This window comes from Brienomyrus brachyistius, chromosome 14 (genome assembly GCF_023856365.1).
Source record: "Brienomyrus brachyistius isolate T26 chromosome 14, BBRACH_0.4, whole genome shotgun sequence".
Lineage (NCBI taxonomy): Eukaryota > Metazoa > Chordata > Actinopteri > Osteoglossiformes > Mormyridae > Brienomyrus > Brienomyrus brachyistius.
The window spans coordinates 5,018,775-5,031,181 of NC_064546.1; the positions used below are offsets into that span (position 1 = coordinate 5,018,775).

General features: G+C 42.8%; 2 protein-coding genes across 3 annotated transcripts in view; one reads left to right on the forward strand and one right to left on the reverse strand.

The window, feature by feature from the left end:
- The first annotated feature begins 104 nt into the window (after nucleotides 1-104).
- Nucleotides 105-3,583, forward strand: timm9 (translocase of inner mitochondrial membrane 9 homolog). Its single transcript, XM_048974531.1, has 4 exons — nucleotides 105-227; nucleotides 726-797; nucleotides 1,107-1,202; nucleotides 3,071-3,583. The coding sequence occupies exons 2-4, from the start codon at nucleotides 759-761 to the stop codon at nucleotides 3,203-3,205; spliced, it is 270 nt and encodes an 89-aa protein (XP_048830488.1). The 5' UTR covers nucleotides 105-227; nucleotides 726-758; the 3' UTR covers nucleotides 3,206-3,583.
- Nucleotides 3,584-4,305: 722 nt separating this feature from the next.
- Nucleotides 4,306-12,407, reverse strand: part of arid4a (AT rich interactive domain 4A (RBP1-like)) — a 33,580-nt gene continuing 25,478 nt past the window's right edge. For both annotated transcript variants that reach the window (XM_048974520.1, XM_048974521.1), the window contains exons 23-25: nucleotides 12,136-12,348; nucleotides 6,365-6,511; nucleotides 4,306-6,113 (exon numbers count right to left, since the gene is read on the reverse strand). In XM_048974520.1, the coding sequence (XP_048830477.1) occupies nucleotides 6,010-6,113; nucleotides 6,365-6,511; nucleotides 12,136-12,348 (464 nt within the window). In that variant the 3' untranslated portion in view covers nucleotides 4,306-6,009. The remainder of the gene's footprint in view (nucleotides 6,114-6,364; nucleotides 6,512-12,135; nucleotides 12,349-12,407) is intronic.

A 12,407-nucleotide genomic window follows, 5' to 3' on the forward strand; every position in this document is an offset into this window, starting at 1 on the left:
AATATGCTTTTAAGATTATATTGCTTTACATTGATATATTCAAAAATAATTAATAGTATGTAAAATTCGTGTATTTTATACAATTTTTTCTTAAGATAATTGATAAATAAGGTAAGTCAAATTCTATGGGATCTGCAGAAGCGATTCTGCAGCCTTTCCGCAGAGGCGTCTCACATGTCCTTCCGCAGAGTGGTGCTTGCTGGTGAAATGTCATTTGGTGAATGCAGGTAATGGTGAATTGATTTTAATCTTTAAACCTATTTTGTTTAGCAGACTGTCTGTTCGTTTTGATTAAATATACTTTACACTGCAATATCCCGCGACCTGAACACAGTATAATACGGACAGATTAAATATTTTTTTCTTTACGCGTATTTTGATACGTAGGCCCGTGTCATTCAGGTTTTTTTACTAGTTAAACTTGATGTTTTTCATTTATGACATGACTCTATTAACTTAAGTTAATCAAAATACTTTAATTAGCCAGTTATTGTAGGCGTTTATCATACTACAGCTTTTTAAATTTTCATTACAATATAATTTTTTATTTTCTATTTTTTAGAATGAACTCGCAGTGTTATGGTGTTCTTGTCATTTAACTGTTATATCTCTAACTATGTATCTGTATTTTCGCAGTGAAATAGGCATACGCATTTATATTAATACAAAGCTGTTTTTTTACTTTTTGTGCTTGTCAGTATAATTAGTTTGTTTTCATTTTCTAGGCAAATTAAGAAAACTGTATACATTTAAAAGTCATGGCTGCCCAGATATCAGAATCAGATCAAATAAAACAAGTAAGTAACGTTTACCTTGTTTGCAAATGAGACAGCTTTTTTGTATTGTAAGATGGTTTTGCTCTCTTGACTATGCATCTACCTTAAAAACCCAGGTTCCTTTAGCCTGTATTATGTTTTGTTTAAAATTCAAATTGTAGCATCTTTTATTTGCTTTATTACTGATAAGCCTTGCTAAAACCAGTAAATAAGGTTCAGTAAGTTCAGCTGCATCATAATTTTAGATATATGCTTTAGTGCTCAATGACTGCCAAACCATTCATTACAAGCAGCTGAAAAAAATCTTGTTTTCTTTTTGTTTTTGGACAGTTCAAAGAATTTTTGTCAACATACAATAAGCTTACAGAGAACTGCTTTATGGACTGCGTAAAGGATTTCACCACCAGAGAAGTCAAAGCAGAGGAGGTACTGTAACAATGTTTTCATCACCTGTTGTATACCATTAGGCATGCACTATGACGCATACAACCCATGTCAGAGCATAGGCGCAGCAATTTATCGGGCACCCCCCAAAGCAGTTTTTGGGGCATAGATCCACGCTCCAGGTCCCAGCAGTGACATGATTACCCTGCCAGCCGCTGAATTCAAACCAGCGACCTTAGAAATCTGGACGCTTGCCAGTTTGGGTACCAGGAGAGCATTAATTAAAGTATTAAGTAAACTCCATTAAAACATATAATGCATTTTTTTCAAAGCGCACAAAACATTGCTTTAATGCTGGGCTGTGAGTAGCAGATTGTACAGTAGTGACTGATATCTGGTTTTTGAGCACAACTGGATACTGTGTTTGGGATGCTGGAGAAGTCAGGCAGTCTGTGTTTCAGGTGTGGAGTAGACCATGGAGGGCTGCTGAACTAGCCAACTATCCAACCTGATATGCATTCATGAGTCATTTGCCTGCACCTTCCTCTTTCTTCTGATTTTAATCAAACCCCAAATTATTAATCTATTGGGTCCTGTACAATTTTCTGAAAATGCTTATTTATTTAGCAAACACTTCCATCCAAAGCAACTTACAAGTGAGGCAAGTAGATTAACATGTACAGCTGTCAAGGAGACAATTGGTACAGGTGCTGCGATGCTGAGCTTGCTGCGAGTAACAAGTGCGTTGGAGACATGAGATTGGAGCAGTAGCTATGCGACACCGTTAGAAGCTTATATCAGAAAAGACAGTCAAATCCAAAACACCATGAGGACTGGAGACTAGATACCTACCAGATAAATGCAAAATTCTAGAAAAGGGCATCCAGGGATGTCGAGTGCATAACAAAGTGATGCCGGATGAAGATGGTGAGCAGGTCCGCGGTCGGGTGAGTTAATTGAGGCGTTCTTGGAAAATATAGGTCTTGAGACTTTTGTTTTTGTGTGAAGGTTGTTAGGTACTTCAGATGTGGATGAGTAGGTCCTGAAGATTGACTCAGTGTAAGTAGGTTCCATTCCAGTTCTGAATGCAAGCACCAATGACTTGGATTTGATGAGAGTGCCTATTGGGAGCCAATGAAGAGAGACAAGCAGGCACATAACATGAGAGCTGATTGAATTCCAGATCATCCATTTTGAATCATCATCATTTGTCTCTTAGCACATGTTGGCTGCCCTGTCAGTAAAGAATCGGTAATGAGATAAATGCCTGAAGTAGGAGTTGAGTTGCAATAGGGATAGTTACAATGTGGACAGCAAGGAGCTGGTCTTTTATTGTTACCCTTCTAATGAATGACAAGGTTGGTGGGAATACTAGAAACTTGGCTTTTGAAAGGTTTGGCTGGTTATTCCTCATTCAGTCTACAGTGTCACGAAGGTGTGTAAAGATTGTCGCAGAGACTTTGGATTCCTCAGGAGGGACAGTCAGGTAGAATTCAATATCATCTTCATAGTAGTGGTAGAAGCCATGTGACTAGGGGAATGGAGGAGAGAGATGGTGTACAGTAAGATGGGGAGGGGACCAAGGACTGAACCTTTGGGCACACCATGCCAATGAATTTGTGAAACCCAGCCTCTTCTATCAGGCAACTGACCAGATTATAAGTGACACAGGTGCTTCTAATGCTGCCTTGGAAACACTAACTGGGATGGGCAATAACAGATTCATTGTGAGTCAGCACACAGTGCAGTTTCCCTAGTTTTTGCATTGATGGTGCCTTGGTTGAGTCGGTATTAAGCTGGATCATGCTCTCTGGAACACAGCTGTAATGCATGGAGCGGCTTTTTTGGCAGAGCTATAGGGTACACGCGGCGTTTCCATGTGGCCGTAACGTCCGGTTTGTCTTGTCCAGGGCACCTGCTCGGAAAGCTGCCTGCAGAAGTACCTGAAGATGACCCAGCGCATCTCCATGCGTTTCCAGGAATACCACATCCAGCAAAATGAGGCCCTGGCGGCCAAGGCGGGCATACTAGGCCAACCACGATAAGGCTCCGCTGGCGGGTCGACGGAGCAAGGAGGTGCTGGGAATCACGCCCCCGCCCAGGGTGTCCTGCCGGTCTTCACACCAACAGAGACCCTCTCCATTAGAGAGAAGAGTCCAGAGCCTAGGGTGGGGCAGGCAGCTATACAACCTGAAATGCTTTCCCATCTACCCAGTCCTCCTGGGCCTTGAGCCAGGTGCTGTGTGCTGCAGCCTTAGGCTGTTCGGCCTGACCTGCACACGGCCAGCCAGGTCACTGGTGGGGGGGTGGATCACACTGTGCGGGTTCTTTAGTGTGTATCATAAGGCAGAAGGGATCATTCACCTGCTGGAGTCTGAGAGCTCATTGTCTCAGTGCTACATATTAAATACTGAATGAATGGTTTTTGTCTCATTCTTTAAATTGCTTTGAAGTATCTCAGTGGCTTGCACAGGAGATGTTTTAAGATGACTATATATTTATCCCAGTGCAGAGATGCCAAGTCTTAATACAATTAAACGATACAGAAGAGAGAAACATTCAGTTATCATTAAATTCCAAATAAATACAAATACAGCAAGCTTGTGCCAGACTCCACTTAGTCTGCCAGCTCAGCCCTCCGCCGTGTGGTATAAATACATTTTGTTGTTTGTAGACAGCACAAAGGTTATATGTAGATGTAGAAACCTCATAATACCTGCACAGTCTTTTAAAGGATGCAAAAACATGATCTTAGCTCCCGTCTGGAAATATGGTAACACACAACTGAACAATCATGCAAGTTCTAAAATGGAATGGACTTTGTGCAAAGACAAGTGAGAATGCGCTCATTACGTTTCTTTGGAATCACGGGAATTGGTCTATGCGCTGGAAACAAAGGCTTTGCCAATTATTGAAACCCATGTGAAAGACTCCAAGCTCTGAGCACAGTGATAATTAACCTGAAATGAAGTATCCAAACTCACTATTAATTGTGGTTTTAATCACAGGGCATTTGTGGTACAATGACAATGGAATGTGGCAACAGCACCAAACTAGTGTTATTTTACTCAAGGCTACACACACACACACACACACACACACACACACACACAGCAGCCATAAACAACCACAGAAACAGTAGAAATATATTTGAAAACTTTATTAGAAATGAGGGGAGCTCTGCTTAATTTACATAAAGATACAATGGCTTTGCTTTAGGAAATCTAATACCATTTTTCCTTCATCCAGGAATCTGTAGATAAACTTTAAAAGTAAGTCTTGACAATGTTGATGAGATAAAATGTTTATAAAGCAGAAATGTACAATGTACTGAGAAGTCCTACTTCACACTACAGTCTGGCTCCAGCAGTCACTGGAAGCCAAGTTCATCATATACAGTCTACAGATGGTGCACTAAAGTCTACTGACTTAACATTGGGGAGAAAAAAAAATACAAAGATGGATTAAAAAAAAAAAAAACATAAAATAATTTTTTGTACAGGTTGTGTAAAATGTATTTTCAAATACATGGTTTAGGAAGATCTATATACAAAAGAGAGAGAGAGAGACCCCTGGGCAGGACAGACGTTCTCTTAGCAATACTTTTTATTATTCAAATGGTCAGAATGCAAATAATATTATACACTTAAATTAAAACAAATAGTACCAGGCAATCTGAATACAAGCCGAGAAAAGTAAAAGTCACCAACTTCTGGTGTCTTTAATAAAAAAAAATAAAATAAAAAAAATAATTTGGGCCCAAAGGTTGGGGGAAAAAGTCAATGTACAAGTTGTCAGAGTCTGCCTTTGTTAGCTTACGACATTCTCATCTCATTTTCCCCACCATCCTAACCAAATGTGGAAGCTTCCAATTGATTTTTTCTTATTGTAAAAAATACATAAAAATGTTATGTTCACTGTGAATAAATATATTTAACAAGTTGCAAGATAATACCTTTATTTTACACAAAATTTCAGCTCTAGAAATCTTTCATTAAATAACTTCATGGCTGTGATATATACTTTTTTTAAATTTCCCATAATAAAATAAAAACTCTGCAATTACATATAAAACGACAAAATACACTTGCGGAGGAAGTTAGTCCACTGAAAACATTTTTGCCTCTATTCCACTGTAAACATTTGTTTTCTTTTTAAAAAGACAATGGGGGCAATGGGGGAACCCAAACAAGTTTTGCATAATTATCTGTGCTCAAATAAGACCAGAGGAAGACGACAGAGCTGCAGTTTTCAGTGAACTACACTCCCCTTTGCAACTGAATTTGTCCCACTTTTTCAAAATAGGGCACTCTGCTGTAACACATGTACTTTGGCAGTTCTGATTGAGCAAACGAGCAGAATTGACCTTTTTTTTTTTTCTTTTTTTTTTTTTTTTTTTACAAACCATGTCCAGCTGGTTAACAGTGACCATTACCGAATAGAAGGACCCATCCATATTATGCTGCCTGGCTACTCGCCTCGTTCTGAGCGATGAAACTCGAACGATACTGCATCCAGAGCGGCCCCACGGCCGGAACTGGCAGGAGAGGTTTGCGTATGCTTCCGTCGGGGAGGAGGGGAGAAAAGTGCCTTGAACTGTAAAAGGATGACGCTCAGAAAAGAGGGCTTGAGAACCAATCTCCGACTCATTCTTACATTCAATTCACAGAATCCATTTCCTGACGTGATTGGGTGCTGGGAGAAGAGGCGGGGCCGGGTCACAAAGTGCAGGAAGTGGGAGTGGTCACATGGGCAGGGCCGGGAGGGGGACGGTCGAGTGCTTTTGGCTGCTCGCTCTAACTCGTCAGTCTCAGTGCGCATCTCCGGGGAGGCAACGGAGGGGGGGCCATCACCTGCACTCCACCGCTACCGTGGTCTGGCTGGGCGAGGTGGAGGATGGGCTCATGCCCGTGTCGGAGGAACCCGAGGACGTGGAGGCCGTCGTGTGGGACACTGTCAGGGAAGCAGCAGAGCATGAGCACACAGGGCAGGCCTTCGAGCAGGCAGGCCGGGGACACGCCTCCAATTCACAGCGGTGTAGCAAATACGGGTTTTAAATAAGCGTCAGCAAGGGGAGCAAACTGCCACAAGCAGTGCACTGCTACAGGCCATCGTGACTCAGGCAGGCCTCAGACAACAGCATCAGCCTGACACTGCACACACACAAAACAGCAACATTTTCACAATATCTGGACTCTCCTCACCTTCTCTCTCCTTCTTCTTTAACCTCTTCCTCCTCCTGTCAATGGAAGCCACTTCAGATTTCAGCGACATGTAGTACTTCCTGATTTCCTGCAGCTTGTCCTGCAGGAAGGTGATGCGCTCTGTACTCGTCATGTTGTCCAGTTCGGCTGTGGGGAGGGATGCAGGGAAGGTGATCACATCATGCTGCTGATAACATCCTAAGCAACCAGCAGCACAGGTTACAAATGCATCATCTGTCTCACTTTCGCACAGAAGTATCTACCAAATAAATGTAAACGATACCTCAATATGACAAACATGCATTTTAAAATAACCAGTCGACACTGACCAATACACAATCCAAAAAATGCACAACAGTAAGTTTTTTTCTATTAATAAAGGAAAATTTGTGGAAGTTTAAACAATATTGATTTTAGAGATCCCTAATGATTCAGAGGGCCAAGCTCATCTTACAGATGACTGTCAGGGAGTGGACAGCTCAGCAAAGGCAGTCATCCGATGGACATTAAGCCACTCGTGGTGAAATGGAGGAGCTCAGCTGCACCCGGAGCGGGGTGATGTCACGTGACGGACACATGACGGGGCCAGTCGTGGAGAGGGGGAAACTGACAGGCGAGCTGGATTCAGGGACACACCAGTGCATTCTGCTGTGTTACGGGGATGGATGGATCTCAGGGTTGCGCTTTAATCGATGGGACAGAAAAGAGCGACAGGTTTGATACATGTTCGGCAAAGGTCACCAGGCACGCTGGTGGGAAGGGGGGCAAAGCACCTCATATCCCTCCATGACTCGACACATGCTCAGGTCGGGTTCTTGGAAGCCACACGTCCTACTACACTGTTTATTACCGAGTGTCCTGCTGTTCAGGACACGGAAGTCTTCCCGAATAGGCCAGTGAGGGGAGAAGCAGGACAGCCTGCCATGGGGTCTTCAGGACCCTCAGCCACTAGGTGCTGACGGCACTTTTCCCATCTGGAAGAAACATGTACAGCCTTTGCCTATAAACCGCAACATGTAGTCTGGGCTTTCACAGTTTAGTTCACCATATTTCCTCATATTAAAAGTTGGATGCCTCCAATATACAACGTTAAACACGGGTACTAACAGTGAGCAGAACATCAGCATCCAAATCAGCTGCCATGCACACCACCGCCAGCTACCACCAGCACAGCATCACATGCCTTTCATTTAAACCAGATACACAGCGACTATACCACAGCCAAGATGAGCATTATTTCCTAAAATGCTACCAGTAGCAGCGTGACAGATGAACAGATGGCAGCTGGGGGGCCTGGCCTAACAGCCACAGGTCCAGGCAAATGCGGGTGGGGGGGGGGGGGGCACAAATGGTGCAAGTGTATCAGTCACCATTTCGTATAAACTTTGGATCATTGTCTAAAACAAAGCGGCTCAAACACTCACTACAGATGACACAAACACACGCGGGACAGCTGCTCGCCAGTCATCCTGCACTCCACTTCTAGGATTGCAGGTTTTAATCCCAGCCCTACTTTTTGAGGGGTGGTGTATAGCTCAGTAGTATAGGAATGTCAAGAAGGTTGCAGGTTTGAATCCCATGGGTGGCAGAGTAATAGTGACAGTGCCCCAGAGCGAAGCCCTTGAAGTCCACGTTGGGTGCTGGCTGGCCCACTATCTGACACTAAGCTTTCCTTACCAGCGTTGCTTTCGATAGAAGCACCTTACAACTAGGAAAGATGCTGTTGGAATGTCAATGTTCTCCCTGGACAGCCCCGTCATGCCCCCCCCCCCCCCCCCCCGCTAATCCATATCTGTCTCCTTATCCTTATCACACTCCCCTACCTCTACAAGTCATAGAATTACCTGATAGATCACCTGGAAATGTGAAGGCCAATAAATGTGTTTACCTGCATGCTCCAAGGCCTAGTCATGCCACACAACTTTGAAACTACACCTATTCATTTACTGCTCATTCCAGTTACATGGCAAATAGCAGAATCTCTCTAACTTCATTAACTATTGTATGCATGTCTTAACATCCAAGTCTTAGATTACAATTAATATTTATATTCTGCTTATTTCTCATTTGCACAATTAACATTTTCTATGACATAACAGTAGGAAGTGTAAGAGCCACACCAATGGTATAACTAAGTATCTGACATGTAAAGTCATACAGACACATACGGATCCCACTGACCTCACATTCTTCTGAGATCAAATGTTACTGCTTCCTAGACAGTTTGACTATTGATATGCAAGGGCCACTTAGCTGGCAAAAAGTGGGGTACATTACAAAAATATTTATTTGGGTTAAAGTGGTAATAAAACTCAAAGATCAGAGTATACTGTGTTCGTATAAAGTGTTATCCTGTTCACAAGGTCAAGCATATTCAGTCACCCTTCCTTTTACTGTTACTAAGACCTGTTGCTGCAATTTTCGTGTGACTCCTCAAAATTTAGCCAGGCCTTGATCTTCACCCTTACAGTGCATCTGCAAAGTTTGGAATATGCCCGACAAATAGTGTTATCATCCTGACAAGATTGTGTATAAGGTCTCCAATTTTCGCTGCAACTATGGAGTGCTGATTCAATTTTGATGTGATTTGTGTCAAAATTTTATCAAGTGCAGGTTCATACTCTAACAACGTGTCATGAAAAGTTGAAAAACATCTAATGGTTTGAGAGTTATTGCACTAACAGGCCAAGTGTCAAACTGCCGTTTTGCAGAGCCACATAATAAAATAAGGTAAAACCTCAGATTGCGAGTAACTTGGTTTGCGAGTCTTTTGCAAGACGAGCAAAATTTTAAAATAAAATTTTAACTTCATAAACAAGTGAGGTATTGCAATACAAGTATTACATATACGCTTTGTCTGCCGAGCGTCACGTAATCACAACTGAGACAATGGTTCTCTCTCGTTGCGGGATTGCGGGTAACCGTTTCCCATGCTTGGTTTCAGTCAGCATGCCTCACTCAGTCAAAATTTTGTAGAAAAACTCCACCTGAATAAGGGCGTAGCAGTGTGAGCGATGAATCTGTTTAACGACAATGCAATGTCCACATTTCCACGAAATCGAAAAGGAGGCAAAAGCGGCTATCATTGGATAAGTTCCTTGTTAAAGTCGCACAAAAAAAAAAGACTACAGTGAGCCAACAGATAGCAGTAATTCCGTTATACTGAAAGTCATCCTACAAAATAACCCTCCTCCTCTCCTCTCTCGTCTCCCTCACACTATCCACAATTCTTTTCAAAAGGTAAAGCGCAGGTTAATTTGTTTTTATGTATTTTTACTTTATATTTTGTATTAATTATTTTCAGCTGAATATTTTTGGGTTGTGGAACAAATTTGAGTTTCCATTATTTTTATTGGGAAAATTCGGTTTGATATACGAGTGCTTTGGATTACAAGCATGTTTCCGGAACAAATTATGCTAACAATCCGAGGTTTTACCTGCTTCAATTTTGGGGTGATCCGTCTCAAAATTTGACGACTTCCACAGCCTGCCCTTCCTGTGCAGCCACACTGTGCTGCTGCTTCTGAATTTCGTGGCAAAAGCGGTTTAAACACCACAAAGAGACTAACCTGCAGATGCCGTTCCTGCCCTGTTCCTATCAGTCATGCACACACTCAGATGTCATCGTCTCAAATGTTTCCGGAGACATATCAGAGTTTGTTATAATAGTAGCCCTTCTGACTTCAAATTTTGGTAGCCTGAAATGAATTTTGACCATCCCAAATTTAAAAACAAGACACTGGTGATGCAGTGAGAGATTTCTGACTGACACCGAAAGCCAATTAAGAAAACACCAACTCCTGCATATAACAGTCCTTATTCCAACTTTGACACACCAGCTACTACGCATGACTACGCATGACAGAGGCAAACTTGGGACACAGCAGTGTCAGTATCACAGACATCAAGCGAGGAAAGCAAAAAAACAGCTCCTCAGTTCCTGCAGCTGCACATCCAAGAATAAAGCAAAAATAAAAAACTTGCCTTGAAACAAACATGCAATGAAACCGGATTTGTTGTAGTAACAGGCACAGAAGTAACGTTAACATTATAGTACAGAGCAACACAACTGCTCAGTGTTACCATTGCATGATGTAAATATAACAATAAGTACAATAATGATAAATGAATAAGCAGCATGAGTAATGTACTTGCCCAAGAATACTTTGACAGTTTTGGTACCCAGCCATAAATCAAGCAATTAACCCTGTGACTTTTAGCCACTTTCATTTGCTTTAGTGTTACCCATGGTTAAAAAAACTAGATAATTAACGATACCCTCAGAATGGATAGCGGGTGGTTCTCAGCCATTGTGCTTTCGCTGGGTATGGGTCCCTTCCTGTCATAAGCACTCTCTCTTTATATCATCTGCTTTTAATTTGCTTTCATATAATGTTTATGTAACATTATTTCACTTCACCATACGCAGTGTACTGAAGATGACTGGTGTAATCCTGTACTTGACTTGTCTCCTTTAATGTGCAGAGTACTCCATTACCAAAAAATCAAGGCTTAAAGCGGGCATTTCCTAGCAGATAAACCATCATTGTGATCAACGACTAGTTTTTCCTCCACATAAGTTAAGTGTAGAAAAGGCAAATAAAGGAGGTGGTGTCAGTTATTGGTAGCCTGACCTGAAAATCTTGGTGTACTGATCTGAAAAAGTACCAGACGGTACACGAAAATGTGTACCAACACAGGCCCACTGTCCATGGCTGACTGGCTGAGACCTGGACACTTGGAAAACTCAACATTGTACTAAAGGACGTAAAACAATACAAAGTACAGAACAGTACAAACACTGCAGGAACCTGGGAACAGTGACAGACTGCAAGAAATGGCATTAACATCACACCAGTAAAAAGGTATTAGGTACAGCAGACTCAGTACAGTCTGACGGTGCGCTTCATTCACAGAACGCTACAACCATGAGGCACTGAATGCGTCTCACTGTCAGACTGATAATCTCCACGGCAGCAGATGTGGAGTTAGCAACACGAGCAGGGATTGTGTTTTAGAAGAAACGGTTTGAGTGTTTTCTTAGAAAAGTGCTGCGTAAGCAGAAAAAGCCTCAGGAAAGGGCAGGATAGGGATCAGCGGTGCCCCCGCCCCTCCCACCCGACTGCGCTTAATGACGGGCAGCGTTCTCAGGAGAAACAGAACCCAAACTCTGCTGTGCTCACAGGCATGTGCAGGGGTCTGCTGGCATTCAGGGCCATGGCTTCCACCAGAATAAAAACACAAGGAAAAATCGCAACGACACGACAGTTTATGGAAGGACAGAGCAAATTATAAGGAAATAGATGTTATGCCATTAGAAGGAGTTTCAGCCTCAGCTACTACAAGCTATTACTAAAACAATCGTCTATTAATCAAAGAATTGCAAAGCAATAAAAGTGAGATCATTCATAACTGCTGCCTGAACAGCTCCTCTCCCAAGGCCATTCCCATTGTGAGGTCCTTCCTATCCCAGGAATCATTCCTGTAGGCAGATGCATCTTCACAGCAACTGCACACTTTTTTTGCTCTCGCCGAGCAACAACAATACATCCAAGCCACTTTATATCAATAAGGCATTACCAACCACTAACTGCGGGTATATACACACACACACACACACACACACACACACACACACACACACACAGAACCACTTAGAGAGACTCAGGCGAAGGGCCAGGAGGAAAAGCGGAAGAATCCGAAAGGCCCTGAAAGCAGCCGATCCACACGAGCGTCCTTGGAAGATGTGGCTTTACACACACAGAACTCACCAAGCTGGAACGTCCACTTGTATGTGCGTGCAGAGAAGGCCGGCTTGTCCCTCTGCTTGTCCTTCTCCCCTTCTTTGCCGTTGTGGGTGCCAGGGGTCACAGTACCCGGGGAGCGGGGCAGCTTCGGGGCCCTGTGCACACCGGGGGCCTTAATGGGAGTGAGCTTGCTAGATGTGTCAGTGACAGGGAGGTCCTCACTGTCGCTGCTGTGCCCTGAATGAGAATAGCGGCATACGAGAAAAATGTCTGATCACATAACCATATTAATTTAA